Here is a 21,463-nt window from a genome sequence, read left to right as displayed (position 1 = left end):
CCCCACGTAGCCAGGGCTGGGATGTGCCTGTGCTCCCCACCGAGCGAGGCACTCGGGCACTCTCTTGGGAGGCTGGAGATGTGTGAGTGACTTCCCAGTGCCTAGGGGGAATGAGATCCTTCTCCTCCCAACTCCAGCTGCAACAGCTGTCATGGAAGGGGAAATGGCCCCTGCCAGTTCCCATATGCGCCACCATCCTAAATCTTTTAATATTTTTGTAAAACTTCTTTTTTTACTGCTTCCATGCACTGGAGGGATTTGACTCTTTAACTGCTTACAAGATGTAGGCATTACTTACAAGATGCAGGGTGCAGTACTGGGTGCTGCAGCCCCCACAGGTTGCATTTACAGTTCCCTCCCTAGCACCGACATCTAAGAGACACGCACTTCTGAACGCTACATCAGCCAGCAGCCCAGGCACACAAACATCTCAGCCAGGCCACCACAAACACTGAAGATGAGGTGAAACGCCCCCTTTTTGCACAGTCCCAGTTCAATCTGCAGTTCCTGGACAAGCGCTGCTCCAAAGCTGAGATTCATTGCTTCCCAGGACAGGGTATTTAACTCGCTGCTGATTGATCCCTCACACAGTTCCCATACCTACCTGTGTAATGCTCTGGTCAGAAAGAAAAGCCTGGATGGAGGATGGCTTTGCTCCCTCCCCCCAGCATCCTGATGGGAGCTGTGAAGTCGGTCCCCTCTGCCAGGAGGGGGCAAAGCCTGTGGAGGGTGGTCACAGTTCCACGTTTTAACCCCCAAATGCATAAATGCTAGGGTTCCCACTCCCAGCTTCCTGCATCAGACTCCTCAGCCGATTCCTGGGCTCTTCCAGGTTGGCAGGATGACATGCCTAGTCCTGAGCACAGCTCAGTGCCAGCGGCTGCTGTTCCCAGGGTGCCGGGCAAATTTGTCCATCCCACTCCGGAGCCCACACCACAACCCTGTGGTCAAGTCTTGTGCTAGCCCAGGTCTGCTCTCACCTGTTGCTGTCATACGTCCTGTTAACGGATAAGTGTAACAAAACCACCTTGCCACAGCAGTGCCACCAGCTCCGTAGGGCAAAGGAGACCTCTTCTGAGTCGAGTCGTCCCTTCTGCTGCTTCTTTGCCGAACAGGATGATGATTTCTCAGTTGAGAAATCTGTGCTGCATACAGCATTATGGTGTTTCAAAGATCATGTAGCAGCAATGCTTCATAGCTCATGGGGCATCAGGGACCAGAAAAATGCTCTAAGTCCACAGTTCTGGAAGTTACTAAACAGTAGCAGCTGTATCAGAGAGGCAAGGCTTGTAAGGGGAGATAGTATTTTTTATTAATCAGACTGACAGAGTTGGGAAAAAAGAGACACATTCAGGCACGGAAACCCTTCTGTTTAAATGTACTGACTCTACTGTTTGGAGATCTCTTTCCCCTTAAGTGCTCTAGTTCAAACCCCCATTCCAATTTTGCTATTCTGAGGTGTTTTAGCACAAGACACTCAGCAGGTATGAGCTGAGAAAAACGTCAAAATTAAAGTAAGAGCAGCCACATGTAACCACAAGTGATCTTCAGACCTCTGTTAGCTTAGACTACAGGGTTTTTCTTCCCACGCTTCTCACCAGCCAGCCATACAGTAGGTTTTTAAAAGCCAGACAGATTAACACTTTCCCAAAACCTTTAGGACCAGGCAGCCACACTCTGACTCCTCTCCTGCTAAATCAGTCTCCAGGGTGCTGGCTAAGATCAGGGACCACAAACCACCTCCTCTCGCACCGCTAGAAGGAAGGTTTACCACTGTGGGTGTCGAGCAAAGGAGCAGACCCGCATGCTGGCAAGGACTGGGTTTGCCACCGCATGAGAATTGCTGTTGGCCTAGTGTAGTTTATTTAGCACCTCCAGCATTGTTTCAAATAAGCACACATGCAGATGACGTTAGCTCCTTTTTCCACAAGACAGATTAAAAAAGAAACGTCCATCTACCCTTTGTGAAAGAGGATGGGAGTTTTACCCACTCTCTGAAGTGGAAGTACTCCACAGAGATGAAATTATGTGGGAAAAGGAGAATCAATTTTTACTAACCTCTCCCACTGTCACACTACTTCATAATTTTCAGTGCAACCTCTGATATCAGATGCATTCTCAAGAGTCATGGGAATTGTCAGTGCAAGTATATTTAGCCATGCCCCATTGGGTAGGTGGGGGAGGAAAAAGACCCCTAAATAGCTGTAAGATAACAATTACTGCAAGCACATTTGCTTAGAGAAAGTTTAGTCAGAGTTCAGAGAAAAGATAAGTCCTTGGCAGCTGGATGACCAGCTGCTTCTTCAGCTGTCCCCACAAACCCTTAGTCGGTGAGGAGCATGCGCAGAAGAGAAACCCCTCTGCTTTCCTTAGGTCTTCTCCACGTGCTCTAGGCACTCCTTGGTGTAAAAGAAATGCTTAAAAAAGTGGCAAATTACCTACAATTCTCTCCTCTCTTTAACAACAACAGCAAAATTAAATCCAAGCCTTCCACAACAGAAAGCATCTTTTACATAGAGGGGGAAACTCCCACTATTCACAATATTGCAAAAGAATCAAAAAAGTTCACAGCATTTTAACAGACCAGTAAAAAAAATGTCCTGGCTTTCATTCAACTGCAATGTTAGTGGGAGTAGGGAGAAGCCTGGCCCACGACTGCAGGAGAAAACTGTGGGATTTGGGCTGGAAAAGTAGCAGGAGGAGGATGTGAATGTTGTTAAAAATAAAACTTACCAGACAACAATTAAATCACGATAATGTTATCTGATTCAACAGGAGTGTGAAAACAAATGGGCATTTCAAGAAGAGGGTCACTAGCAAGGTAAATAACTTCAAAATAGCAGGAAGCGACCAAGGAAACATGCCAAGCTGATGGCAACAAACAGAGCTCTCCCTGGCAGCGGAGCACAGCGGTGGCTGGGGACTTTGGTGTCACCTCCGTGCATCACCACCACCCTTCATCCACCTGCTGCAACCCTAGCTATGGTGAGACACAAGACGAAGAGATTTGCACAGGACAACATTTAACATGACCCAGTGTTTATTGACTCCTGCCACGTTTTGCCTTTTTTTTTTTTTTTTTTTTAATAGTAACACAAAATGTGATGTATGGTAAAATACTACAAGGGGTTTCTATATCAATCTGATGCAAAGTGCCAGCATTGTTGACCAGCATACAACCTGACAAGAGAAGATGTAGTCATAACTCACTCTCAGATATCTGCTGGGAGTACATCACAGTCAAAGTAGAACTAGTTATTTGCCTGCAAATAGATACATTTTCTTCTAGATGCAAGTGGTGTTAGAGCCAGCTATTTTGCAACAACAACAACAAAATACATATAATATATTCCAACATTTTTAAAAATACAATAGGAAAGGACTAAAACCGTTTAAAGAGAGAAGGAAAAAAGAACAGATCTTTTTAGACACTACTTTGCCGAGGCCATTCCTCATAGAATCAGAAGTAATCTAGAGAAAATAAGATTTATTAGAGGCTACTTTGCTCAAAAGGCCAGTGGCTACAGGTTTAAGAATAAAAATAGTCTCTTGATTTTCAGTACTGTCTCCTGGCCTTTTTCCTCCCTGCACAACAAAAACCACCTGCTGGAAGTTGTGGCTTAGTGGCTCTGCATATTTTGCCAATGCAATTGCATTTGGAAAGGCAACCATATTTCTTAAAGAGCCATGAAAAACTTGCATCACATGCACATGTGGCATGTAACATCTTCACAGATATGAACGGTGAAGGCACATTACCTAAAGGTTAAAAAAACAAAAACCAAAAAATAGCAAAGCTTTTGGAGGACTAAAAATTAAAAGTGTCTTAGAGATAACAACACTCTTTTTCACAACCGGGTGACAAGCACTGTTGAGCCATAGATGTTTCCAAGTGTTTGCCATGAAGACAAAACAAGGAAAGGGAAAAGTCTCCTTGAAATGCCCTCCCCCCTAATTAAACCACAGCATCTTCCAGGAGATCACCTCACCGATTTGGAAACAAGCTAAAGGCCTGGAACTGGTTTCAAAATCCTGTGCCCTCAACCTCTTTTGTACTTAATTATATGTGTTAATAAAGAAAAAGACAATGCGTTCTGCCACAGAATAATTGCTCTATCTCGGTCAGGAAGATATTGGCTAAAAATGAAAATATGTACTTTATTTACAATAAATGCACCTATACTGCTCCATCCATCACACACATATTGCTGACCTCTGCTGAAGCCAGGTGGTAGCAATAGCGGTAACCAAAGTACCTTTCTTTTCCAACCTTTATACAAAGCCTTTCTCCTCCGACCCTATAGTTTTTCTACTGTTCTGGCCTCCAATGAGATGTATGCTAACATCTCTTTCTAGTGCATTTGTTTTAAGATTACAGTTTCTAAAGGCAAAACTTGTTCTGCTCTGTTTTAGCTGTTTTACCCCCTTTTAAAATCATGTTAGAATTTCAAATTAACATGCCGTTATCAATTTTGCATAGTAGTACAACAGGTTGGGTTCCCCCCTTCCTTTTTAAATAATCATAATGTGGGCCCCCTTCTTCTACACCTCCCATTTTTCAGAGGGTTACCTCTCACTCTCTGGGAAGAGCCCTAACTCATTTTCCTCCCATAGGAACGCTACAGAATGAGAATTTCAAGTTACCCTGAAGTTTTCTTCAAGTCTATGTTGTGCTGCTCAGAAGCAACCGTAGTGGAATAATGTTTTTTTTCTAATATTAAAGGACATTTATCAGATTATTTGGGGGTCTTTTAGTCTTGAGTTGTAAGAATAGTTCTCACACGTGGTCCCTCATAATCCTCTCTTAAGGTGCATGGTGGTCAGGCTAAACAAAGTCTAGCCCATAAGACCATAGCTGGATCTCTGGGAGAAGCCAGAGAGAATGAGGGATTTGTTAGCACTATTGTATTTACATTCAGAACTCAAGGGCAGGCTGAAGGATGCCCAGCTTTCTCTTTTCTTTTTTTTTTTTTTTTTAAATAAAGAGACAGAACTGCTTAAAAATGCTCCATTTCTATTACCATTTTTATGTCATGAAAGTTGGTTCTTTTCTGTCCTATACAGTTGTTGCCCTTCTTTCACTGACATTTAGTAGTTACCATTGCACACTACCTTTTCGTTCCCTAGCTCAAGTGGGACAGAGCTGGCCCGCGGACCCGTCACTAGCATGACAGCCCAGCACAGCACGGTGAGCTGGTGCAGGGGCCGGTGGTTCAGATCACCTTCACTGCTGCAGGCAAGTGGCACCAGACAACATGGGACACTGAAGAGGGCACCTATTTGGAACATTTAGTAGGGTCTGACACACACACTGACAAAGCCAGAAAAAAAAAATGAATGCAAGTGAGAATATTAGGTTGAGAACAATTAGCGTGAGTAATAAATACACCCACTGCCAGCTCCCAGCTTCATTAAGAGCTATTCTGAACTGCATAGTTAAGTGCTGGTTGTAGAAGATTAGGCAGATTGGAGATAGCTTACCAGTTACTCATTGAGTCTAATAAGTTTTTAAAAAAACGGAGAGGGGGAAAAAAAAAAAAAAAAAGGTGCTTTGCCATTTGAATAACTCTGATCTTGTGGCTTGGGCACAGCAGAAATAGTTACCTGGCGTAACAGATCAATTGAAACTGAATTGCTGGTTCATTCAAATTACATATGTGTGCAAAGTTAAATGAGTGTGTTAACTAAGGATAACCAGAATAGAAATCAAGTCAGAGTTACCCATTATTTATCATACATTTGTCAGACTGCCAGACATATCTTTTCCTTTCAGATTCATATCTGTGTCATACAAAACAGATGGACAAGTCACAAAAGGAACACTTAACTTTACCGTTGTGTTGGCCTTTAGTGCCAAGGCATTGTGTGCCACCAGCCTTCCAAGTTTACCAAACTTTTGGGAGAAAACAGCTGCTTTACAAAACCATGAAAATAGAAAAAGTACAGCCCATCCTGCTCAGAACAGAAAGGAAATGGTTTAACAAAGTTGTGGACAAATACACAACTACTTCTCCCTCGGTCCTGGGACAGAAAGGGCAGTGCAACTGCACAGCTAGGACTTGACTCTTGAAAAGCAGACAGTCTCCAGGAAATGCAATGACTGTGTAGACAAAAATCTGTTTGGAAAGTCGTGGTATTGAAGAGCTGAGCCAATGTTCTGTGCAGCAGAGTGATGAACAGTACATTGACAGGCCCATGTGGGACAGACCATAAGAAAACACTCTACAACAATCCAGTTTAATTTCACATTGCCAATACCTCTCCTTGCCCATTAGCAGTCTGCCACAAATTCTAAACTTGTAAAACTCCCTCCCATTGAGCTAGATTATTTTTCCCCCATAAAGTGCAAATAAGACTCAGGTTTTTACCACTAGTTCCAATGATCGTTATCTTGGTTACGAGAGAGATCAAAAGCCAGTTGGCTGAGCCACTACCACTAGGCTTAGTGAAACCCCCCCCTTCTTTTTTTTTTTTTTAAACCCTGGTAACTTTTTCCAGCAAAAGGCAAATCAAAACCAAGTTTTTCTTCTGCCAGATGCACGCATGACAGGAGGCTGCCTTAAGTACCATCAATATAAAATGCACATGCTAGACACAACCAGCACATTCTTGTGTATAACAAGAATTTGCCCATGTTTGCTGGAAACGGAAGTCATCTTTGGGATCTTAATTCCTCACGAAGAGCTCAGGAACTGTTGATTAGTCTTCATTAAGAGGCGCTTCTTTCTTCCTTGCATCTACATCAAAAAGATGAAGGAAGGAGAGGCAGTTAGCCAGAGGGTTCTGACAACATTCATTGGAAAATTCAGAAACAGAATAAAGTTGGTTTGTTTTCAGTGGTCAGCACTTTCTATTTCAGACTTGTGATATGAATTCACTACATGGACTGAGATGCTGTAGGAATCCACGTATGATGCATGTATGAATTAAGATATTCGTGCCAAAGTTTTGTGGGTTTGCCTTGTTGAAACTGAAGGTAACTCATGAAGTATTTAAGTAGCCCAATGAACTTTCAGACTCTAGATCTGTGATGCTTTCCCCCTCCACTCTTGGCCCCTTGCTCCTGATCCCCTTTAAGGCTGAAGCTCTGCATACCAGCTAGAGAGATAACAACCTTCTGCTCTGAAAAGCATTTGACTAATTATGACTTTGCTGCTCCCCAGCTGCCTAGCACACATTTTAAGAGACAAGTGCCTTCCACATTGTGTTTTGAGGAACTGCCTGAGGCAGTCCCTGAAGACCAGATCTCGAACACCTCCAAACAGCAAACCTTGGAGCATAGCCCCAGGCAGGGTGTTGAAGCACATGTGGACAACTCAGTCCATTACTCATGCCATTACTATGGCAGCGTGGCTGCTATTAGGAAAGCTGAGGTCACCTCTTCCCAGGCTTCTGCAGAAATGCCTCTGGGCTGACTTTAAGCTTTCTGTGAGACCCAGTTGAATGTAGGCAGCTGTTGAAGTCCACCATGATCACTCTAGCAACTACTCGCCAAGAGACGAACTTACATATTCTAAACTTAGTTCCCTTCCAACTCATAATCTCTACGTTCCAAGGTCATCATGAATATGCTCCCTCAGAAATTACTTTTATATTAAAGACAAATCCCTTTTGCACTACTGCAGGCCCCAGCTGCCTTTCACTAATACAGAAGACAGGACCTATTCGGCCAGGACATGATTATGAAATGGTGCAAGTCTCATGACTTTCTGTAAACAAAGTTTGGAGGAGACAAAATATACTTCCCAAATAACAAGAGCTTAGAGATTCCCAGTGACTGGAGCAGCCACCTGGGGTGGGACAAAATCTCGGTCTCAGCAGCCCATTTGGGAGAGAAATCAGAAATCACCTCTCCCGTGTTCCCCATCACACTCATCATGGATACTAGGGACAGGCCTGAATCTTCTGCTGTCACTATTTCTCTACTTCACATAAAATAACTGACTAGTGATTAGAGATGAAAGAGCTTTCTGAAAATGAATGTCCCACCCATCTAGCTACAGAGCTATTCCCAGTCTGTCTCTGACTTCGAAAGTATCAAAATGCACTACATTCTTTCTGGTGAACACATATAAAAGAAACATACCAGTTAAGTTCCTGAACTTTTTTTTGGCTTCTGCTCTTTCTTCAGCATCAAAATACCACACAGTCATGGCATATCTATAAAAGAAAGAAATCTTGTATTTGTTTCAACTTTCACTATTAAAGTAAGAGTCCTGGAGCTCTACGCTCATGGAGAAAGCAAAAAACCAAAACTCAATTAGAAGATAAAAAAACAAGATGCAAACGGCACGTCTTTATAGACACATACAGACAGCATTTGAAATGTGTTTTCTTAAGTAAGATTGAAATATAGGTGAGAATTTCTGCTTGGAGGCATAAAAGATGCACAGCCCCTGGTTACAGAGGGCAAAAGCAGCTTACTGACCTTTGCCTGGTTTTTCTGTTCTGGGACGCCTGCAGGCAACTTAGGGGTTGCCCTGCGTCACATCAGCTTTTCATAGCCTGTTGACAGATGGTAGCCCCAAGAATCCCTATAGTGTTATGAGGGCAAAAGTATAACCCAGAATCTCCCAGCTAAATAGCTGTGCCTGGCTTGGAAGATTTCTCCTGTCAATGGTAAAACAGCTTTTTTTCCATCACACAAGGAATCTTATCATTCAAGCTTGTTCTTCCTCATTTGAAGAGAGAATCCCCAGTAACTCAAAAACAGAAAATACTCCAAATCCAACTATCTATTTTTAATGCACATGTGTACTTAAACAAACAAATGATGGCCATAATTTTAGGTACAAATATTGGTAAAATGGATGGTTTGTTTTCTCCCGGCCAAATATCAATACCAAATATGCTACTTACCTGGTTGCATAAGAAGGCTGGACTTCATGTGGGTTCCTTCGATCTGACCAAAAAAAAAGTAATCGGTCAAAAATTGGCTCAACATCTGCTACATAGGACTTTCCTTCTGGGAATATCCGAAGTATTCCACCATGCAGCTGAAAGAAAATGAAAGGTTGCATTTTACACCTACGAACACCCACACACCAATGTGAACAATTACTTATTTCTCCCTCCTCAGCACCCGACAAACGGGGAATAAACATCTAATGATAACAGAGATAGCTATATGACAACACCGGAAAAATGACACACTAAATCTCTTGGCCACCTTGTTTTTCCCAAAGAGTTTATAATGTTTTAGCATTGGCTGACAGAGTTCCCTGGGATATAGTTTTGAAGGGCCAAGGGGCCCAGGCTGGATGTTCCTCAAGGAGGAAGCATTAAAGGTGTGGAAGCAAGCTGTCCCCACGTGCCAAAAGGCGAGCTGGCAGGGAAGACAACCGGCCTAGCTGAACAGAGAGCTTTGGCTGCAATTCAGGGGAAAAAAAAAAAGGAAGAGTTTACTGCCTTTGGAAGAAGGGGAAGGCAACTCTGGAGGACTATAAGGACATCATGAGGTTACGCAGGGTGAAGATTAGAGAGACAAAAGCCCAGCTAGAACTCAGGCTGGCCACTACCATAAAAGATTAAAAAAAAAAAAGTTTTTACAAGTACATTAGACACGAGACGGCCAAGGATAACCTGCATCCTTTAGTATGTATGTGTTGGGGGGGAACTTTGCCACAAAGGATGAGGAAGAGGCTGGGGTACTTAATGCTTTCTTTGCATCAATCTTTAATAGCAAGACCAGTTACCCTCTGGGTGCTCAGCCCCCTGAGCTGGAAGGTGGGGATGAGGAGGAGCAGAATGAGTCCCCACAGTCTGGGAGGAAACAATTAGTGACCTGCTGCTCCACTTGGACATGCACAAGTCTATAGGGCCAGATGGGATCCACCTGAGGGTACTGAGAGAGCTGGAAGAGGAATTTGTCAAGGCGCTCTCCATCATTTATCAACAGACCTGGCAAACTGGGAGGTCCCAGCAGACTGGAGGTTAGCCAGTGCAACACCCACATACAAGAAGGGATGCAAGGAGGATCTGGAGAACTACAGGCCTGATCAGCCTGATCTCAGTCCCAGGGAAGGTTACAGAGCAGATCATCCTGAGTGCATGTGCGGGACAACTGAAGGTTCAGGCCCAGCCAGCTCAGGTTTTATAACAGGCAGGTCCTGCTTGACAAACCTGATCTTCTAAGACAAGGTGACCTGCCGAGTGGGTGAGGAAAAGGCTGTGGATGTTGTCTACCTGCAACTTAGTAAAGCCTTCGACACCATCTCCCACAGCATCCTCCTGGAGAAACTGGCTGCTCGTGGCTTGGACGGGTGTGCTCTACACTGGGTAAAAAGCTGGCTGCACGGCTGAGCCCAAGGAGTGGTAGAGAATGGAGTTACACCCAGCTGGTGGCTGGTCACAGGTGGTGTTCCCCAGGGCTCAGTATTGGCACCAGGTCTGCTTAGTATCTTTATCGACAATCTGGACTAAGGGGTCGAGTGCACCCTCAGCAAGTTTGCAGATGACACCAAGCTGGGCAGGAGTGCTGATCCTGAGGGCAGGCAGGCTCTGCAGAGGGATCTGGACAGGCTGGATGAGCCAAGGCCAGTTATATGAGGTTCAACAAGGCTCAGTGCCGGGTCCTGCACATGGGTCACACCAGCCCCACACAGCACTACAGGCTGGGGGCAGAGCAGCTGGGAAGCTGCCTGGGGGAACAGGACCTGGGGTGTTTGTTAACAGCTGGCTGAATGAGCCAGCAGTGTGCCCAAGTGGCCAAAAGGGCCAACAGCATCTTGGCTGCTACATGAAACAGTGTGGCCAGCAGGACAAGAGCAGTGATTGTCCCCCCGTACTCAGCACTGGTGAGGCTGCGTTCAGTTTTGGGGTCCTCACTTCAAGAAGGACATAGAGGTGCTGGAACATGTCCAGAGAAGTGCTTCAGACCCTTCACCAGCTTTGTTGCCCAAGTCTTACAAGGAACAGCTGAGGGAACTGGGGTTGTTTAGCCTGGAGAGAAGGTGGCTCAGGGGGGAACCTTATCGCTCTCTACAGCTGCCTGACAGGAGGCTGTAGGCAGGTGGGGGTCGGTCTCTTCCTCTTCTCCCAGACAAAGGACAGTACAAGAGGAAATAGCCTCAAGCGGCAGCAGGGGAGGTTCAGATTGGATATTAGGAAAAATTTCTTCACTGAAAGAGTGGTGAAGCACTGGAACAGGCTGCCCAGGGAAGTGGGGGAAATCACATCCCTGGAGGGGTTTAAAAAACACAGATGCGGTGCTTAGGGATGTGGTTTAGCGGTGGACTTAGCAGCCCTGGATTAATGGTTGGACTTTATCTCAAAGGTCTTTCTCAACCTTAATGATTCTATGAGGATAAACATCTGGCTAAAGTAAATGAACCAAGATAAAGACAACACTGGACCTGTAACAAACACTGCGGAACTCCTGAGCTCCCAGTGACATCTCTAGAACCAGGGAATACCAGAAGGCAGGTAAGGCTGCTCCACCTGCCCAGCCTCCTCCCAGCTGCTCCACCTCATCCCAGCAATTGCTAGATCCTCCTTATGGTATCTCAGAGCCTGCATCTGATCACATAAGATTTAATTTTTATGCCCTGGGAAGACTGAAGTCTGTTCTATTGTTGGATTTATAATGCATTTCTGAGATGTTTGTTACATCTCCCAGCCAGTCTTTTCCCTAGTTACGGCATAGCCTGGTTTCTCTACCACATCATTTCTCTCTTTCTACATGCCACGAGTGTGCCAGGGAAAATGTCTGGCGATCTGAACGCACAGTAGAACTTCAAAAGATGCAGGTGAACTCTGCCTCCTCCCTGCTGCTGTTAGAGAGCTCTTTAGAGGCTTTTATGCTGCACCACAGAGCGCAGGGAAGATGCTGTCAGCCCAGCACTGACCCGACTTCACACCTCCACATGGCATGCAAACCTCAGTAAGAAACTGTCAGGCCAGGTTTAAAGCAACATGGTTGCTTTCAAAGACCGGTATGGTTATATTGCATCTCCTCCAGCATTTGCATAAGATTACCATCACACACATATAATACTCTCCACCAGCATCCTGGATTTCAGTTAGCTTTCTTCATCCACTTGGGTGCTTCCTCACTATTAGAGTAAGAGTGCAATGCACAAAATTAGGTATTCACATATTCTCCCACATATCCTCCATTTTATTACACTGAGGTATTTCACTGTCGTACTCTCGATAAAGGAATGTGTTTTTCACAAACAGCGTGTTTTTCATTGACATTGCCTCTAAATCTGAACTCACTTTTGGGGGTTCATAGTATTTACATGTGCTTAATGAGCACCGAACTAGAGTGGCCACGACAGGTTAGAGACAAAACAAACATTTGGCAACTTTTAATAGATAATCCCCATGAATGGTTTGTGTTGCATTATGACAATAAAAGTGTAAAGAGTCATCCTGTAATTTCACAAACCCTTATTCAGTTTCTAACGTAAAGGTATGGTAAATTCAAGGCTGACTTTATTGCCTTATAGTTTCTTTCTCCCTGTATTACAAGCACACCGTTCTGTCAGGAGACCCACTGGTGGAGTCAAAGATGCAGAGGACCAACCAAGCCATGTGCTCGATGCTCTTACTAAGTCCCATCACTTCAGAAATAAGAAAGCCACAACGGTAACTATTTGAAGATCTTCTTCATGTTAGCCTGAAGGAACAGTATCAAGAACACTAGAGCCCCAAGTCTGGGCTGTCATTTTATTCTGCTTCCAGAATCCACTTATTCTTTAGTGGATTATGTTTTCTTTTCTAGTGGTTCATTGTTCTTTCCTCTAAACAAAGTGTAAAAGCCAGCAGGCCAGTGCTTAGAAGCTTCATTCTATAGCAACAAAACAGTATGTGTGTGGGATGGGAGAGAGAATTATAAGGGAACAGTTCAGATTCTTACTTCCAAAGGGTTGCCATAAACACCAAGAAAATAAATGTAGAAATGAAGAATGGACCAGCTGTTTGAAAGTTCAACAGAGGTCACAGAAGCAACTGACAGCTCCAGAGCTCTGTTTCTGAAGTAGTTTTTCCTTCATGTTCTGCCTCAAACCTGTGGCTTGCTCACCTTGGAGTCCCAGTTCTTATTCAGGTAATAAATACAGGTGATGCAACGCCCATCGCCATTTGGATTGTCCACATGACGAACATACCCAGTTCCATTTCCGGGATAGCAAGCAACCATAGCCTGAAAGATAAAAAGATCGTTAATTTAAAAAAAATAATAATAAAAATCAAATCCTACAGGTTGCCCATCTGCAGTTTTTCTTTGCTAAGCATTCTCCCACCACCAGTTTGCCTCAGTATTTTTTGAGATGATCAATGCAAAACCTGCAGCAGACACCAACAAAAGGTATCTTTGCACAAGCTTCTTTCACTGGATGAGTCAGCCAGTGTGAAATTCCAAACTGGAAATAAATATCTTTTATATTTCACAATATATACAATAAAGTAGGAGACAAAAATACTGAATTAAACTAAAACACTAGTATACATGATACAAGCTTATTTCTCTCTACAAGCTATGCGACTTCAAAGGCAGTTTCACCTAAATTTTGCTTGGGTTTCTAAAGATGAGCAGTCATTGCTAAACCAATTTGCCAGTCATAATGAAAGTAGCAGGCATGACATCCTGGGATTGCTTTACCACCACCATTCTCCTCTATTCATATCTTTCAGTCCCTGTCATATACAACCCTATGGTCCAACACAAAATGAGGGTCCCCAGGAGATGTGGGTAGAAGTCCACAGAGCAAAGTCTGCAAAAGTCTGCAGCTTTGTGCTGTGTTTGCACAGGGCAGCGCATGTTTGCTTTCATGGACTGAACCACAGAACTAACCAAACAGCTTTCAGAAGCATACTTCTCTCTTTGATCATCTCCAGACTTGCTGATACAATCACATAATTCATAATTTGTTTAGTTTTCACCTTGAATGATGAGACGAGCCTCACATGAATTACTCCAAACCACACAACAGTCACAAGGTCTTAAAAGGGTTTTTAGAGCAAAAACTTATTAAACTTGAGTTCACACAATTTGCAGCCTAAGCAGGATGCAAGGAAGAGAAAGTGAGACTGCTTGGTGCAGGATACCTGATATTTGTCTCAGTCACGTCTTTAATATTGGGACTACTTGGAAGTGATATCAGTCACCTTCCATGGAGTTTACTCCAACAGAGCTGTGGCAATAGAAGTCTTGTTCCCACTCCTCTGACACATACTTTCATTGCTTGACAGTATTAGCAACAACTGTGATGGGAGATGAAGGGCTAAGTTCGGTTGGAAAACTGGACACAGTATCCAGATACAGTTTCTTCCCCAGGACTGAGGAGAGGGCAGTAATCACTCCCCTCAACCTATGTGCTGTGCTCCTGTAAACAGTGCCCTGGATGCTGTTGTGCAGGGTTACGCTGCAGGCATGTTCAGCTCACTGCCCACCAAGACCACCAGGGTCCCCAGGGAACAGAGCTGCTCCCCAGCCTGTACTGCTGCAGGGGGCTCTTTCTTCCCAGGGGCAGGACTCTGCATTGTCCATGTTTAATCTGATAAGGTTCCTGTCGGTCCGTTCCTCCAGCCCTTTCAGTGGCAGCCCTGCCCTTGAGTGCATCAACTGGTCCCCCTCAGTTTGGTGCCATCTCCACACTTGACGAGAGTGCACTCTGCCATTTGCTTTGTGTTGCTGATAAAGGTGGTTAACAGGCCGGGTTCCATGAGAGATCCCTGTGGTGCTCCATTTGTTACCAGCCTCTAGGTATAATATGACTGATTAACCACCACCCTCCAAGCACAACCATCCAACCAGTTTTTTACCCATCTAGTTTTCCATCCACCCAGCCAGCCCATAACATCCTAACTTCAGATACAAGAGTCTTGCACACACCTGTCCCACAGAACGAGGATGAGATTGTGCACCACTTGCATGATCCACCCACAATAACCTGCCAAGCACAGCTGACAGCACACGAGATTGACAGTAGAGGCTTTACTAAAGGCAACAGATTTTTCTCTAGGAACCTCCGTGGGCTGCGGGGGGGTGTCTGCTCCCCCGTGGGCTCCGTGGGCTGGGGGCACAGCCTGCCGCACCGGGGGCTGCACCTCGGGCTGCCAGGGGGTCTCTGCTCCGGCGCCTGGAGCCCCCCGGCCTCCTCCTGCCCTGGGTGCCGCTGCTGCTCTCGCATAGGCTTACCCCTCTCTCCAGCTGCGATTTATTGTGCAGGTTTTTCCCCCCTTCTGAAATACGTTACCCCCAGGCGCTGCCACCGTCGCTAACGGGCTCGGCCTTGGCCAGCGGCGGGTCCGTCTTGGAGCCGGCTGGCATCGGCTCCATTGCCATGGGGGAAGCTGCCAGCAGCTCCTCACACAAGCCACCACATAGCCCCCCACTACCAAAACATGGGGGTGCCATGCAACCCCAACACACCCTGGGAGCCAAGAGCGCAGAGGAGAGGGCGCAGCGACTCCAGCAGACAGGCGGGCAGGGAGAGCTGTGCCGGGGGAGCGTGGCTGCTGCCAAGGGGACGCACGCCTTACCTAGCCAGCATGAGGCTCGCCTCAGCACAACTCTGCTAATCATACCAGAGGGATGATGCATGGCAGGAATAAAACTTTGTTGACTGATAATACCTCATTTTTAAGTTGATGTACAAGACAAAATTATGGAGGCTCAAAGGAGGTCTCTTTGGAGAGCAGACATTACTCCAAGATTACTGAACTGCCTAAAAATCAATCCAATATTACTACAATTTTTTTAATGCCACAACCAAAAAGCTGCTGAAAGAAGAACAGACTGCAGGCCAGATCCTTAAAGGGACTTTGGTGTTTTACTTACTACCAAAATCTGGGCAGAGGGCCAGAGTTTTCCCCAGCCTCCCCCACATAATATGTTCTCTTAGCAGAATATGTGCTTTGACTCAGATATTTATGCATTATTTATTTACAGCGTGCACCTTTTGCAACTGCGACATAGAGTCCCAGGGGATGAAGCAGTAGAACAATTCCCCATAGAATCCAACAGCACTGGCCACACTCTAGCTTAACTTTAAAAAAAGAGAAAAAAAGTTTTCTAGTAGCAGCAGTGAAGGGAGAAAAGCAAAGTGAAATATCCTTTTTCCTGGCATGACAAATATTTGAATGAAACCTTAAACAATGAAGGGAAATCATTCTGGTCCTCCTAGAGCCTGTTGAAATGATATCAAGCTTTATCAGAGCACTGGCTGGAGCAGCTCCAGAGCAGATCAAGCGGGCCTCAGCAGGGATTCCAGCTGTTAGCACTACTTTTGGATTCATTCAAAGCAAACAAGAAACAGGAGATGAGATGCGTGACCCAGACTTAATTTAGGTAATTGGTATTTGCCAGTTCAGCGCATGGACTAGCTACAAAAACCAGAGGGTAGATCATAATAATCAAGTCATTTACCAGGTGAGCAAGTTGAGTGTCAGAACAAAAAAAAAAAAATTCCTATACTTTCAACTATTGTTCCCAGAAGAGCACACTCTGGTTTTGGAAGCACCTCCCTTCATTAACCAGCTCCAAACTTAAACTAGCTATAGCAGGCAGTAGGAAGCAGGAATGTACATAACTTTTCTCTTCCTCACAATACAACCCATTACAATGGCTGTTAGTTGGCTTAATTTCCTAGTGTAAGCACTCAAGAGCAAGCTCAGCAACACCACCACCCCCATTATAAGTTAAAAAAAAAAAGTAGTCTTAAACAGCTGAACAGTCAAAAATTCTGATACACAGATGCATGCCTTTGCAGTCGCACATACCCCCATAGTTTGAAGACCAATGCTCTGGTGGTCTAGTCAACAGTCATAAATTAAACCCTACAAAACTTGGAAAATGTAAAGCAAATCAAGACTGCAGTTTCTGCACTGTCATTTTCAGAGACGTGAGGTTTCCCAAGAGGGTGCAAATCAACTACCAGTTAAACAAGCAGTAATTACCAGCTTTAGTAAGGAACCAAGAATCATCAGTAAATTCAGCGCTGCACGGAAGCTTGCAAAAATAAGTTATTCATCATTCAGTTTTTAAGTATTACACTCAAGTCAGCCAGAGAAATCTGCAAGTCAAACTGCAAGACACCAGCAAAGTTTGGAGGTGGATAAAAAACAACAGTTCCTTAGAGAGGAATTTTCCTTGCCTCCTAGTGCCTCTAGCAAGCGGAAAAACAAATCCTTTTAGCTGATAGCCAGGACCATGCTGTGCGGCATCATTCTGCTGTATTTCATAAAATAAGCAGTGCTGGAGTAGACTGATACTTGGAACAAAACGCTTCAGAGAATACCTCAGCTAGCAGATGCTCCTAAGTGGAAATGAACAGTGCTTAACAGGAAGCAGTGATGGCAGCAGGTCAGGAGATGCTCTCCGTGCCTACTAGCAGTAAGCCAGGGCCCCAGTGTACTCCTAGTGCAGACCGTATAGGTGGTATTGAAACCCTATACTGATCCTGTATTTTCCTCTCAGAACTAGTATGACCTTAGCAACCAGCAGAGGAAACTTTGACCTCTGTAACTCTACCCTGCCAACACCAACTGCCCTTCCAGATTAAGCTAAAGACTCCACAATATGCTTTTCCACCTTCTGTACCTGATTTGTCCTATATATTATTGCACAGCTCCTACTTTTGAACCCTGGTGTAGATCATCTCTGCGTACAGCTTGTACATCAAGCAGTTAAATTCAGAAATTTGTAAAGTCTGTTAGATGAAAGGCAGGTACTACACAGACACAAGGCAACACTGATCTATAATATCACTGTCATGGTTGTCTAGAAAACAATGGTATTAAGAATTAATGGTGGTCTAACCACTGCAGCTTTCAAATACATTTATTTTGCTGCACACTCCCAAGTTTCCCAAATCTCAGTCCAAGATGTGGTTCTCAGTCCTGAACTTGAGCTCAAACAAACAAAACAAACAAAAAACCACACTTGACCAGACTTTAGGAAATGAGGACTACAAGGATTCACCTGATTGATGTAGGTCTGAGCATATATCATGCTCAACCTGATTTTAGTTTGCAGACACGCACAGTCTGTACAGCCAGAAAGGGAAAGGCACACAGCATGCTCTACAATAAAAGAACATGAGCAGTCTGACATTTCACGATCAAAGACAAGAGATTCTCAGTTGAGGCTTGTCTGACACACAGGCACAACGGGGTGTTTAAGTACTTTCTTGTTGCACCCAATTGTGCCCAAGTGTTTTCTACTATGTAGCTTATAATGGTTAAGTATAAAATATTCATGAACATTATTAAATATTAGTTTGTTTGAATTAATGAAAAAGTTAAAACGCTCAACTGCTACACTGAAGCATGACCTAGGAAGGTTGGTCTAATTTAATACTCTGTGGAGATGGGAGGGAACAGAGAGAAGAAAATTATGTTAAAACAGCAAAAAAAAAAATCAGAGACATCAGCACACACAAACACGCCTGTTGGAAAGGGAGCCACCAATTCCAAGCAGGGGTAAAACCCTGCTCATTTCAGTCACACAAAACATGAAGTGGGCTACTATAGCAGTGAGAATGCATGAGAAACCAGTACTTCATTTTCTTCCTCTATAACCTGGTTATCAGTCTTCAAACAAGCAGCTGTTACAGAGCTAAACCTAGCCACCTCCACCCTCTTTGATCAGCTTCTTGCTCAGAGGTGGAGGCAAGAGAGGGGAAGAGTTACATAAGGAAGGAGTTTGTACCTAGACATTAAGAAACACTGGGGAAAGTGCTAGAATTTGGCAGGGCAAGACACCTGCACCTTTCCACTTCAACTTTCATCTTCATACAGAGGTCTAAACTGAAGCCATATGGAAGGCATCTAAAAAGCAAAAAAGCCAACAGAAGTAACAATAGAAACCCTGGGGCAGTTACTGTCTTTCATGAAATACAAAGCAGATCAAACTCCGCAAACTCAGCCACAAGCAGAGTTTGCTGAACACTTCCTTCATTAGCTTGCAGGAACAGACCCACGCAAGGACGGTACCTTGGATGCAGGTGACAGCTGTCTGCTGAAGGGCCAAATGAGCCATGGCAAACAAGATATGAAAGACTGATAGGACCCTGTACCAGCAGGTGACTCATCTCTGAAGCACTACACTAGATTGCGACGATCACAGCTAATTTTGCTTCTTGCTCTTGTATTGTATCAGTAACCCTGAAAATTTTAGGGGAAAGGAGAAGGCGTTTCTATGGCCAGAGATGCAGCCACACAAGTAAAGATACAGTCATGCTCAAAAGTTCTCAGGAACACAATGCTGTTTCTGCAGTGCCCAGTACCACCTCTTTCTAACAATACCCTCCTGCTGGGCAAGTACTTATAAGTGTACAAAACCCATGTTTCCATGGATAGCATTTTAGCCAGGTGGTCTGGTACTTGCTTCTCCCTGCATGTACGCGACCTTGATCATCCAATTCAGATCTTCCAAGAACTGCAAATCTCGTCTCGCCCTTTTTATTCTATTTGATTATTCGTATGTACCACTGCAGCTTGATTATTGTTTCCAGGTACAGAGAGGCACACTTTGGAGAATTTTTTTGAGGAACAGCCTGAGAGTGGGAATTGTGGGAAAGGCTACTGCTCTCATCTGCAGGAAAGATATGGAAAGATACTGGTTAGTAGAAAACTGCTCCTGCTTATTAAAAATCTTCTAGAACTAAGGGTAGAAACAAAAAACTACCCATGAAAGATCTTTTTATGAATTATCTCCATGCCACACAGCTGTTGATGACTGGCATGTTATCTAGTGGTAGCTCAAGGAGCCCATAATAAGCTTTCAAATCTTATGGAATCTGTCTGTAAGGAAGCTAAATCACAGATTGATACTACATTAAAAATGAGCTCCCTATTAAATGAATCTGTGATGGGGCTTAGGAAGCTTTTCTAATGATTGGCAACAAAATTTAGTTCATGGCCTGAAGAGTCCCATTAACATGAAGGACAGCTTCAGCCTGTGACTTATTTCTTTTCTTAGCAGAACACCCACTTAGAGATAAATCTGGATGCCCTTCAATTTCAAGCTGGCTGCCAGGGCAGTGCTGCTGTGAAGTGGGAAGGCATGGAACAGCCATGCCTCGTGTCGGTGGTATGCGACTGCCAAGAGAACAGGGAGCATTTGCGAACCAAGCTTTGGAGGCAGTGGAGAGTTTTGTTGAGCTGTCCCTGTTGCTGGATCCTAATGCGAAGGGGATCTCTGGGATCCTGAAGTGAAGAGGCAATTCAGGAAGCTGTGAAGGAACCTGACCAAGGGAGTTCTCCAGCATTCCTTGGGATTTCCTGGGCAAAAAGGGAGTTCTCCAGCCTCCCATGGGGTTTCCTGGGCAAGAAGAGTGCCAGGCGTTCATCTGCCACTGTATACTGTCTACATTGCATCTGTTTTTTTAAAGGCCAGTAAAAAACCACCTCTTGTTTTCAGATCACCAACCAAATTCTCCATGTTCAGTATTCCATTTCATCTTGGCCGTGCCCAGAGGCTGAAGTTGAAGGAAACCAATCCAGAATTACCATAGGATCGCAACCGTCTTTGCGGCGAGCATCTTTGTTTCTTCTAATAGTTAAAAGGATTAACCTTCTTCCTTGTACGTTTAATTAATCTACATATTTCTGCATGTATGTCAATTAACGCTTTTCTCCAGTTCCCCAGTGCTTCTCTGATCTCCTGCAATGGTAAAATCAGGTAAGATTTTTATTTTACATCCTCCTCTGACCTAACACTGCATTTTAGGCTGCAACATTACTCGGTTGTTGTGCCTTGCATGCACACAGAGACAATACAGTTTCAGAAGAGATTAGTGTGCTGTGAAGAGCAGGCATGCCATCGCAGCAGGACCTGAAATTTAAAAGGCTATTGCCAGTGAATTAGTTCAGTCAAGGATATTCAAATTAAGTCTCCAATTAGCAGCTGTAAACATGCGCAGTGCATCAATGTATCAATAAAGGCTGTTTCAGTTTAGAAAGACCTCCCGCCCCTGCGCCACTGAGCCCTGGCTTGGGGCCAGTGAGATGATGGCTTAACGACAGTGCTACGTGCGGAGCGTGAGGCGATCGGCGATCAAACGCAAACTTTGCTCCAGAGTGCACTTCACAGACGCTGTGGAGGGAAGAGGGGGAAACCCACGCCTGCAGCACACAGACGCTCAAAGTGCTTCTCTGTTCTGGTTCTTACTGGTCTCCCTCCCCCTCCTGCTGCACGCCTGAGCACACATGCTTATTGCCCACACTTTTTTTAAAAAAATATACTCTGTTTGATTAAATTTTAGCATTATTTTTGCCTGTTCTTGAAGCCCTCTTTCATCACCCAGAAAACTCTTTCAGTCCCCTCCTCTCCCTCAAGAGCCAAACCTGGACGAGCTGCACTAACAAGAAAGCATCCCAAGCAATCAATGCAGATAGAGAAAGTGTCCCCTGTAATGAGTCCCAGGGGACACGGTGACAAGCGCCACCCCAGCAGAAAAGCAAATTCATAAGTAAGTGCAGGCTCATCAAGGAAATCTATAAGGACCATCCC

General features: G+C 44.5%; 1 protein-coding gene across 1 annotated transcript in view; it reads right to left on the bottom strand.

The window, feature by feature from the left end:
- Positions 1–3,022: 3,022 nt before the first annotated feature.
- The window catches only part of EGLN3 (egl-9 family hypoxia inducible factor 3), a 31,569-nt gene continuing 13,128 nt past the window's right edge, over positions 3,023–21,463 (bottom strand). The window contains exons 2-5 of the mRNA XM_055815767.1: positions 13,028–13,147; positions 8,860–8,996; positions 8,087–8,160; positions 3,023–6,737 (exon numbers count right to left, since the gene is read on the bottom strand). Coding sequence (XP_055671742.1) covers positions 6,700–6,737; positions 8,087–8,160; positions 8,860–8,996; positions 13,028–13,147 — 369 coding nt within the window. The 3' untranslated portion in view covers positions 3,023–6,699. The remainder of the gene's footprint in view (positions 6,738–8,086; positions 8,161–8,859; positions 8,997–13,027; positions 13,148–21,463) is intronic.

Source organism: Falco peregrinus, chromosome 1 (genome assembly GCF_023634155.1).
Source record: "Falco peregrinus isolate bFalPer1 chromosome 1, bFalPer1.pri, whole genome shotgun sequence".
Classification (NCBI taxonomy): domain Eukaryota; kingdom Metazoa; phylum Chordata; class Aves; order Falconiformes; family Falconidae; genus Falco; species Falco peregrinus.
This window is presented reverse-complemented; position numbering and strand designations above follow the sequence as displayed.